This window comes from Phycomyces blakesleeanus (assembly GCF_001638985.1).
Source record: "Phycomyces blakesleeanus NRRL 1555(-) unplaced genomic scaffold PHYBLscaffold_1, whole genome shotgun sequence".
NCBI lineage: Eukaryota > Fungi > Mucoromycota > Mucoromycetes > Mucorales > Phycomycetaceae > Phycomyces > Phycomyces blakesleeanus.
Window position 1 is genome coordinate 2,540,717 of NW_017265134.1, and position 11,028 is coordinate 2,551,744.

General features: G+C 37.9%; 2 protein-coding genes across 2 annotated transcripts; both read left to right on the top strand.

Annotated features, from left to right (window-relative positions):
- The first annotated feature begins 2,312 nt into the window (after positions 1-2,312).
- Positions 2,313-3,968, top strand: PHYBLDRAFT_184532 (Homeodomain-like DNA binding domain-containing transcription factor). Its single transcript, XM_018438947.1, has 2 exons — positions 2,313-2,929; positions 2,995-3,968. Exons 1-2 carry the CDS (start codon positions 2,386-2,388, stop codon positions 3,576-3,578), a joined length of 1,128 nt encoding a protein of 375 aa, XP_018299075.1. The 5' UTR covers positions 2,313-2,385; the 3' UTR covers positions 3,579-3,968.
- A 4,118-nt stretch (positions 3,969-8,086) lies between these two features.
- Positions 8,087-8,368, top strand: PHYBLDRAFT_104018 (hypothetical protein; the record flags this gene model as incomplete). The annotated part of the gene is made up of 1 exon (XM_018427810.1): positions 8,087-8,368. A coding segment is annotated over one exon (282 nt), but the record flags the coding sequence as incomplete, so codon positions are not given.
- Between the last annotated feature and the right edge of the window lie 2,660 nt (positions 8,369-11,028).

The following is an 11,028-nucleotide window of genomic DNA, read 5'->3' on the forward strand; positions in this document are numbered from 1 at the left end:
AAGTATTGTATAAATATAAATTAACCGATAGTCTATTGTGTTATGTACCAGGTTTTGCCGTTAGTAGTATGAATCATATAGAAATTTAAATATATCGGAACTTATCTTGCTTTTGTTGTTGTTTTGTGGGGGGTTTGTGTGTGTGTCTTTGTTGATTATTATAGCAGAAACTCGATAGGCCCTATTCATTTAATTAGTTTTGCATACAATCTAATATTTGCCTAGAATATAATTACCTACACAATCTAAATCTCTGTAATAGAAGGTGTGTTCGCTTAGCTGTTTTATCGCAACCTAGAGCCTGGTTCTATTAGATCGAAATATAATTAAGAATCCTGCATTTCATCTTATCTTTGATTAGTCTGGCTTAGTGTAATGCCATCTTACCTACTCTTTCACTCGCTTGGTAATGGCTACCGTTTATTTGTCCAGTAGTACATAGGTAAACTACTGGTTTTCATTCCAAGCTCGGTCGGTTGTGGCTACGATCACCTGAATCTTACTTTGTTTGCCACTTTTTTATGGGTATGGTCGTTCATATTAAATTGAATTTGCTTGTGATATTTACCTGCTGGCTATATGCTTACCGTAGTCATGTCCGTGCTATAAATACCACATTTGGTTTTTATCATAAAAGAACATCTGTAATGAGCTATATCTTTCCTTTTATTTCATTTTTATTGAGATAAATTGAAAAAAGGATTTTAGGATGTCATTGATAGTCTATGCTTTAATATAGTTCACCATCCAGATTATACTTTTCTCTAATTATTTCTGCCTTGAGGGAGGGTTCAATATACAATATAGAACCCTAAATCGAAAACTATTAGAATGGAAACATGGACAATAAATCAAACCAGGATAGGGAGGATCTATCCATAAATATATTTTTATATATAGGCTATTTTAAACAGAAAAATAAATAAATAAAATAAGCTTACAGTAGAGGGGTAACACTTCTAACAAGTACTTCTCCTTTTCCATGGGGTTGCCTGCTATGAATAGACATCACATCCTCCATGCAATTTAAAAGACGAGCAGAATCTGGTACTAATATTATAATTATCATTATGCTACTTTTGAAAAGAAACAGAAAAGAAAAAAGGTAGCTCAATATTAGGGTAACAGTTGCTCTTTTGATACATATTCATGATAGAAAAACACCAAGATAATTGTAAACAAATCTAATAAAACTTTAAGCTGTTCCCAAAGAAAAAAAGGGAGAGAGGTTGAATACCTTGTCAAGAAATATCATATATAAATATACATCAGATCATGACTTTGTTGAAATACATTTTATATTTTGTATATCAAGGGATCTTAATCAGATTTACAGAGTTGACATCAAGATATTTAAATAGATCCTCTTCTTCTTTTTCTTCTTGTTTTCATTGAGCTTTTAATAGTTCTTGCATCTTGTTGGTTATGTTGTTGTTGTTGTTTTATCATTACTGAAATAAATTGTATATAATATTAAAGTGTTGTATTCAGGAGATAATAGGCCTCGTCTCTGATGACTGAAATGGAGATTTTAGAAACGTGAATAATTCTTCTAGAAAGATAGGTAATGGACAGTGAAATCTTTTTGGCATCTCCTATTGGAATTACTATAAAGATGTATTTATCCAATGTAACATTCATTAAGACTACCTGGAGAGAGAAATATATATATATATATATATATGAGGCTTTGCTTATTATCAAGTATTTATTGGCTGACTTGGCAATCTTAATTCACTATAGCATTAGTGTAATGTAATTAGAAAAAGGTCATCATGTGTTTGGAGATTAATCTTTTATTATTATTATTATTATTGAAAAGAATCGAGTTACACTTCCTCTTGAAACTTTGGTATTATATATATATATATATATACTTATTAATTGATGACGTCTAGGTGTTTATCTCACACTGAAAATTTGGTAGTGAGTATACACCATATTGTTTCTATTAGAGTAAAAAATAATCACTTGATTTGGTGTTCAAAGAAGGGGTGTAGAAATAAATAATAAGAAATTCAGATAATAAAATAGGTAATTATTTAGTCTTTTTTTATATATATATATATATACAAGACAAAAAATAATACATACAAAATCAAGTATATCTGTGTATTGGGTGCTTACATATTTACCGTTTCTCTTTATGCATTTGTATTATATTATATTTTATCTTATCTTTCATTATTTTCATTTTCATTAGAGGTTTAAAATGAATGAAATTGAAATTGATTGTCCTTGCGTCACACGAAGGGAGGAGGGAAGGGAAAGACTTGCGGTAAGCTATCAAATAGGGCAAATCCTTTTTTTCCCACTATTTTATGACTCTGTCCCTTGTCCATTCCTTCATCCCCACCTTTCCATTCCTTCCACCTTTCCATTCCCATGAACCAATCCAGTCCTCTCCGCGAGTCCTCCAGTGAAGATGCAATAACTAAGAAGCGCACCCGGGTCACTCCTGGCCAACTCACCGTTCTCGAAGAAACCTTCATTGCAACTGCGACACCAGACAACAAGATGCGCAAACAATTGGCTCACCAATTGCAGATGCCCGAGCGATCAATTCAAATCTGGTTCCAAAACAGAAGAGCAAAGGTAAAAATGCTTCAAAAACGAGACCTGTTGCGAGAAGAGCAAGAGGCTACCAGAGCACGAATGTATGCCAAAGCATCGTCATACAAGTCTTCTTGGTATCCTTCTCTTGGCTACAACCGTCCTCAGGTCAAGATGCCTATTCAGCGGGCCTGGAGCACAGATAACCAGCCTCTCCCACCATCCATTCCCAACTTTTACCCTTTCTTGGTCGACGATATATCAACACCAAGTATGGCACCTTTTGATACCATGTCCACCCGCAATCTCTACTCTATATCCCCTTCGCCTTCCCTTTACCCCATGCACATATCCGACAACCGCCAAAGAAGAACAGGTAAAACGCCAATACTAAATATCAATGCACCAAGAAATACTTTTTTCATTGAAACATCATCACAGCAGATAGTGAACTATCCATCCAAAGCCAGCCCAATATTTCGGTCAATTCACCTTCACATCTCATTACCGTCAACACCGTAACCGTAGGTAGCTGGCACCGAATGAAAATCGACCGCGAAGACCTCCTCTGCCAGTGCGATTTCCGTGATCGAACCCTGACATGGTTTATCCGAGACAGTGTCTATAACTTCAAAATGGTCCTTCCATTCGATATTATCTCTGTGATGCGACTAAGTATTCTCGAAGACAGTATACTAGCCACAATTGATATCGACCTTATCGAACCACCGATGTTTTATATGGAGAATGGCGGTACAGACATGACAAACGGTGGTTTCAATTGGATACAATGCAGTGATTTCACAGAGGGTATACAGGCTACCTGTATTCTGCGCCATACCCTTCAAGGCCTGGCAGTTGACCTGAGACGAGAGATGTTAGCCATGGCAGGAGCGGATGAACAACTCTGTCAGATCATGCGTTTCCCTACCCAACAAGACCCCCAAATGTCCCAATTCGACCAAATGCTGGCACAAAACTGGAGACACCAAAGTGTACCAGTTCATGGATTTCAACCTCTTTAATTGTTCATTTTTTTTATTTACTTCCATATTATTATTTTTGGATATGTTCATAGTGCATTTCTTGTTTCTTTTTTCTTATGTCTGCCCTTCTATCATTCACAATCCCCCTTACTCATTCTTTAGAACTCCCTCATCCCAACATGAAACATCACGCAACAACTACAGTATAAAGACATTTGAAGTCTACATTATGTTCATCTCTGAAAACAAAGACAAAAAAATACCTTTGAGAGCACACTTTATAATGAGTGTTATGATTGTCTAGAGAGGTTAAATAAACACGAGGTTCTGACCTTGCTATCCTCTTGTTCTTCCTACAATCTTATTACTGCTCAAACTGCCGTTTATTACAACTATAATTACAGAGCTTATTACTCGTACCACCATCTTTAATTATGCTTTACTTGGCCAAAACTGCAGCCTTGGCTAGTCTTTTTCTAGTAACATATGTTGTTCTTCGTTACCTGCATCCCTACCGGAACAAATTTCCTCGGTTCGTTTGGGACGACAGTGGCTTCTGGTGGGGTACCGACGCCCTGTTGGCCCTTGATCGACCATCTTTCTCTCTCCGAATCAACCACTGCAGGTTGACATTCAAACGTCCTATCCACCCTCGAGCTGTGTGGTTGACCATCTCCTTGTCCAATCCCATCTTAACAATCAAGAATCGCTCCGCTATATCGGTCGAAACCCATGCTATTCTTCCTTCTAGTATCTACAGTAAATCATTCCGAGCTACACTAACGTATCTGCTTGTATTTATACGTTATATTGGCCATGCCCTCCACTTTCTAGTTTGGTGTACCATGTCCGTGATTGGCCCATATTTGATTTCCCATTATCCTTTAATTTCAATTAAACTCGATAATTTTATCGTCAGTCTAGAAAAATCCAGACTTGAGATCAATCTTCAAACCCTACAGAGCTTTTTACACTTTCATTTCAGAAACCACAAGGCTCGGCATGATCGAACCCACGATAATTGTACGATATCTTCTACAAAGATGCTCGAGTCTGGAGACAACTTTGCTACAGTGATATTAAGATTCGGGACCTTGTTCATTCGTCCTTGCACCACCAGACAGTCAGCAGAGCAAGACACTAATTACGACGATGCTATTATGTTACTCCCCTCAGGTGGACACATAAATCTATTACATCCCCTTACACTAAAGATACCGATGCTAAAGTACACGCAAACCAAGGTTGTTATAAACACGCTAAATATCAACTACGATAAATTAGCACACCACCAAATGACTTTGGCGACAATACCGCCCAATTCAGCTCAGCAAGAGCAAAAATCGCGTTCCAGAAAGAGTTTTTCCCTCAGATCATTCAGGGTGGTCTGTGATACTGTGCTTGTTGAATCAATCATGGGAGACGATATTAAGTCGGAACTGAATATTAAAGGTGCCACATTCAGTGCAGATAAAATCCACGAGAAGGAGAATATTAAATATAAGGGTGAAGTATGTTCTGGAGTGATCATCTGGCACATTTTCTCCTCCACCAGGATCCAGCCAAAGCTAGAATTGGTTCGTATTGCCCGAACACAGATTGATGCAAGCGTTGTACTGTCTTTAAAAAGTGCATACGAGTCTCATGAAAACGTGTGTGCGAAAATGTTTCCGGATCTATCTGAGGACGCTGTGGCAGTTAATATGAAAATTAAGGGACTCACAGTTAATGTAGATGTGAACAAAGTGGATTATATTGCACAAGCATTCAACAAGAAATCTAAACACAAAAATTCTGGTCAAGCAAGTATCGCAGACGATAACACGGGATCATTATATGCTACTATTAGACTTCCTAAGCTCTGTCTTACCGTTGAGCTTGACGATTCGCATGTGAATGTCATTCCAATTAGTATCGACGAAATAGACCCCAATACAGGACACCCAATTTTTATGAAAGGTGAATTGGTGAACAAAAGAGCTCTATTATATCTGTCTTGTGATTATGTAAACCGAAGCCAATTGGTGTCTGACAGGCTGTCTAAAGAATCCAGAAACCATACTCCCCGGATCAATATAAGAACAACGGGAAAAAATGAATTGGTTTATCGCATAAATACAAATATAGAAGTCGATAATTTTAGGCTTCGTCACGCTAGCAGCGAATGGAGCAGTTTGGACAATACTGGAAAGCATCTTGAGCTTATTTCAATAAATCATTGTGGAATTGGGGTCACGACTTGTCTATCTGAAGTCCAAAAACAGCTTCAAAGTATATCATGTATCCAGTTGGGTCCTTGGACAATGTATCATGCAGATATTATAATCACAACAAAGAGACTCAGGCTCATGCCATGGGATAGTATGCCTGCTACATCCCCTTTATACTTTTGGGCTCAGTTTGTCTTGACTCCCATTATGGACTACCGTATTAAGAATCGACCTGTAGTGGAAAAGAAAGTAATCGAATGGCCGTGGGCACTGGATATTCGCATCAAGTTTGATATAAGCAACACATCTGTCGCATGTACTGGAACTGATTGGGCGTTTGTAGGAGAGAACGATGTCGAGCCAGGTACGATCCATATTTTACCTATAGAAGACAAGACTTTACGTATGAAATGCTTTGTTGAGAACATAAATGGGTCCATATACACCTTTCCGAAGAACGGCTTGTTCTTTGAGAGCCGACCACGTTTTCATTCAAGCTTTGGTTATGTTCCAGATCAAAGTTCAAGAGTGCAAAATAAAAGAAATCTAGAAAAACTTAACAGAACTTCTAAGAGCTTATCAGATGCAACATTGCGACTTATTATCAAAGGCACGGCAATAAAGTATAAATTTGGGACGATTAAAGGCGATACTCCAGCAACAGCAAGGGATAAACAGTTCGCGGAAAAGCTGCTAGTGTGGAATTCACAAACTACACTCACTGGAGAGTTATACAGACAGCTCGACAAAGCCCACGAGGTTTCGGTTTCAACAGTCGCTTCTGAATGCGGTATTGGGTATTCTGTGGATAGTCATTACGCTATTCTTCTGGTGATTGCCGCCATTAAAGATATGCGAGACGGTAAAAATTATCAAGGTCCCCCAGAGAGCACTGTCTCAAAAACCTCTGCTTATTCAAAAACTATTTGTGTTCAGAATGTACAAGTTCAGCTGGACCATATCGATGTTCGAGTAACCTTACCGCAAAACCAGCGACTGTATTTCCGTGGCAAATATTCACAAGTAGAGTGGTGTAAGATTGATGATTCATCTTCGCTAATAAACATCACTTCAAAGAGCTTCAATGTATTCTGTGCTCACCCGATTCATATAAATCAGTGGTCTTCGCTAGTTTTGATAGAAGACATTCATATTGGAGCGGATGATAGGGTTACAGAGCTGGATCCAAAGGCATACGAGCTAAACCTAGGCTATATTGACATACGTATTCCGAATGGGTTTATGCTTTCTGATCTTATAAGTCAAATTTCCTTGACAGCAAAAGGGATCAAAGCTCTCAATTTTCGTCTAAGCGGCACTGGACATCCATTTATTGACATTCTACCCATCGAGAAACCAACAAACAAGACCTCTCGTCCGCCAAAACTTTTTATTGTATCCGGTCCAATTAATATTCAATTTGAGGATAATCCACTTGATATTCAATTGCGGCATATTTTTACCAACGGGCTGGAGGAACAAAAGCGCCGGTTTGAAAGTGAAATCGAACTTGACAAGAGTATACGCAATAAATCAAACCATAATGTTGATCAAAGACAAAAGTACTGGGACTTTTATAACTGCCAGCCGCCATTTATTGGGTCTCATGGTGAAGCTGATATGGCACAGTATAGCTTGGACAAATACAATGAACTGTCTTGGATACGTCGCATAAAACGCTCGTACAAGGAGGAGCGAAAAACATTTAAAGAATCAGAAGCTTTGAAAAATAATGGGAGATATTCAGACAAGAATACAAACTTAACCTATGGTGACCACCCCTATATATCTTCAGCTATGTTTATGCGTCTTTTTATGATTAATGTGGCGCCATTTTCTAAAGTACACTCTCTGATGAGACTTACCATCGAGCATTTTGAAGTTCAGATCGGGTGTCCTACTTTTGGAATTGATCACGAACGGTCTTTCATGACTGAGATCGGGAACACTCCTAGAAACAAAAAGTATGCATCTCTGATGTCGATTGGCTTAAATATAAAGGCAGGAAAAACTTTAATACGGCTTAGGGACTACCCACTACCTCTATTGGATTTGCCGGTCTCGGCTACACCGGATCCTTCCGATGGATACATTGCCTGGTCTCTTCAAGGAGATTATATTATTGCACGTGAGCTTGGTATCAAAGATGGCATAAGCTTAGTATCCGTTCCTGTTCTGTACGCAGTGACAACCAATGTTAATTACAAGTTCAATTTACTCAGTATATGCTCTCCTCTTAAGTTTTACTCAAGAGTTCATGTAAAGATCCTTAACAGTACTCAAGCTACAATTGGCTATGGAACTTCTTATACACCAGCCATTCAAGACATCAAGGGTGTACTTGAAAAGTTTAGCTCTTCTTCTACTGATCCGTCCCCAAAGCTTGGGATATGGGACAAGATTCGTTTCTGTATTCATACACAAGCAGATATCTCTTTTGTCGGTGGCGGTGACCTTTGTGTTGTCTTGAAAGGGTTGCGCAATCCATACAATCTTGATGGATTAGGTGCAGGTTTGGCAAACATTTGGTCAAATGGCGTAATCGTACGCATAGGATCCAATAATTTAGAAAAAGAGGCTATCCAAATCACAAGTGGAGCGTTCAAGTTGATAGTTCCTAATTTGATTAGTGGAAGATTCATAAACTTGCAAGAATATCATTCATTCTATAAAGAATCAACTAAATCGCTACCTGTGTCTTTCCGTCTAGAAAACAACTCTACGCTTCCACGCACTTCTACGACTTCGGCTGGGGCCAATACCAGAGAAATTTCGAGCTGTCTAGAAAAAACTATTTTATCTCTTGAAAGAAATGTTCAAATTGGTATTGGGTGTGAGTTTGAGAGATACTGTATCGCCGGATGCCCAAATTGTGGTTGTGGAGTAGATGATCCAAAAAATTGCCGCCTGTATCAGTTTATACCCCACCATTCTATATATTTGAAGTCAAGGGAGGCCGTAAAAGAACTGCCAAATAATACAGTAAGTCGTTATCTCATATTGTACTTGCTATTGAAACTTTCTTATAGCTAAACCTTAATTTATTTAGCTCTATGATGCCTACCGTGGGTTCAGATCCGATTTTATTCATATTTCTATAAGAATATCAGCTGGATCTATGAAGGGTGAAAGAACAAGAGATAGTTTCTGCAATTCTGTTTACTTGACCCCAAATATCCTGGACCATTACAGCTCGTGGAAGTCAATGTTTAGCAGATTTCTTCAATTGAACATTCGTTCGGGATCATTGTTTCCCAAAAAAGACAAGCGGAAAAAACAAAAACTCGGAAAACATCTGTCTACAATAAAGTTCAAAATCATCATCACAAATTTATTTGTTAGCTATATTTTTCAAGGAGACAAGATCAATAAGAAAAAACAAGTGGGTAACCGAGAAAATGACGTTGGTCTTAAAATACGTCTTGGCAGATTCTACCTTGATGCCCACAGAGGAAAACAAGACCATTGTGACATACCATCTCCTAAACTGGGCATGCCACCAGCCAAGCCAGCGTGGTTCTATTACAATACAGAAGTCAGATTATACGACGTTGATGTACGTGGTGTACGTGCCATTTATAGAAGCAAGGATGGCCTTGGACAGGATACTAGTGATATATTAGGAAGAACAGATCAACAATTTACACCTTTATTTGATGAATTTTCTGATCAAGAAAGCCCCGAAGACTACATGGATCTTGAGCCAGAATATACTCCTCCTGGAAGATGGATTGATCCTGATGACTTTACAGACCTGGGCAGAATTCAGTCGGAATTTAATCCATATGTCAACATGTATCCATTAATGTTCTCCCCTTGTATAAAACTCAAAAAGGTACCAAACAAAGAGTATATTTCGCGCAATGGATTCAAAACCGACATCCACTATTGTATTATGACAGGAGCTTCAGGTAAGTCTACACAATCGATAAATAGTGCAAGTAACATTTACATTTTCTGATTTTTTTAAATATTAATAATAATAATAATAATAATAATAATAATAATAATAATAATAATAATAATAATAATAATAATAATAGAGGCAGACAAGTTTCAGTTGTTTACAGTAAAAGAAAGTATTGCTCGTATGGAGAAGTTGATATACAACCGACAAGTATCTAGTAAAGTATTGAATAATATACATGTAAGTGATTTACCTTTCCATACTTTTCTAAATCAATATGATTTTAACCTGAAATTTGTTATAAAACAACATCATAGACAAGTGATTTGCAGCGTAAACGAGATGTTCTTATTGACAGATTATGTACACTGGAATCTAGGCTGGGTATTGAGCCTACATATCTCCCTGTTGATCCTAATTCCTCTAGTCCAAATTCGTCTATATCGAGTCTCATTATTACTCCAGTAGATGAAGATACACTGCTACCATGGGAAAACTATATGGGTGCATTTGACACAAGAATTACTGTACATAATCCCCAGATTATCTGGAACGAAGCTATAAAAGACATTGTCTATGCATTTAGAGAGGCGGAAACAAACAAGAGGGTTCTGAAGTATGTATTATCAGAGCGGTCCGCCAAGCTTATCCGTGAATGCATACTGAAGGTCTTAGATATCCCCGAGTCAGAAAATCTCGCTAGGCCATCAGATGAATATCAAGAAAGCAAGGAAACTCCAATGGCAATAGATATGCTCAAAAAGCTTTTAGAGGATTTTGGTGTCTATCCTTCTCAGAGTAATAACGATAGCATCTCTTTAGAGACGTTCGATGACTACAGTAGTTTTGGGCCCAGACTTCAAGTTGAAAGTATCCCTAATGGATACACGATGAAAAGCGATTTCTTAGTAGACCTTTTGAACCCACAAATCCGCGTTCAGACCAAAAATCATCCTGAGGCCGGTATACTCTTGACCAACGAGTTAATACACATCAAGACCTTTACTATTATGGACTCAGATAATCTTGACGTTGAGACTGGGCTGGTCAAAAGGCGCCGACTAGCTTCTATAAGCGATTCTCAACTATTTATAACCCATAAAACAGTTCATAGAGTATTCGCACAGCAAAGTCAAGGAGATCGCAACCACTATGACGCATTTTCTTATAGCACAATGGCTTGGGCTAATCTAGAAACAGTACTCAGTAATTCGGATAAGCTAACACCTGGTCTTAGACGAATTTCTCGCAAGCTAGATATGAATATACAACAAGAAGAATACAATCCTCTTTACGTCAAGAGTAACTTGGCTACATTAGACTCTAATTATTTTGATGACCCTTGTGATACACTTCATGTGAATTGCCCTAC

What these genes read in the sequence shown, in the direction of transcription:
- PHYBLDRAFT_184532 (XM_018438947.1), top strand. Translation starts at nt 2,386, where the DNA reads ATGAACCAATCCAGTCCTCTCCGCGAGTCCTCCAGTGAAGATGCAATA. An exon ending in CAACCGCCAAAGAAGAACAG is followed by an intron (nt 2,930 to 2,994) that starts GTAAAACGCCAA and finishes ACATCATCACAG; the next exon opens with CAGATAGTGAACTATCCATC.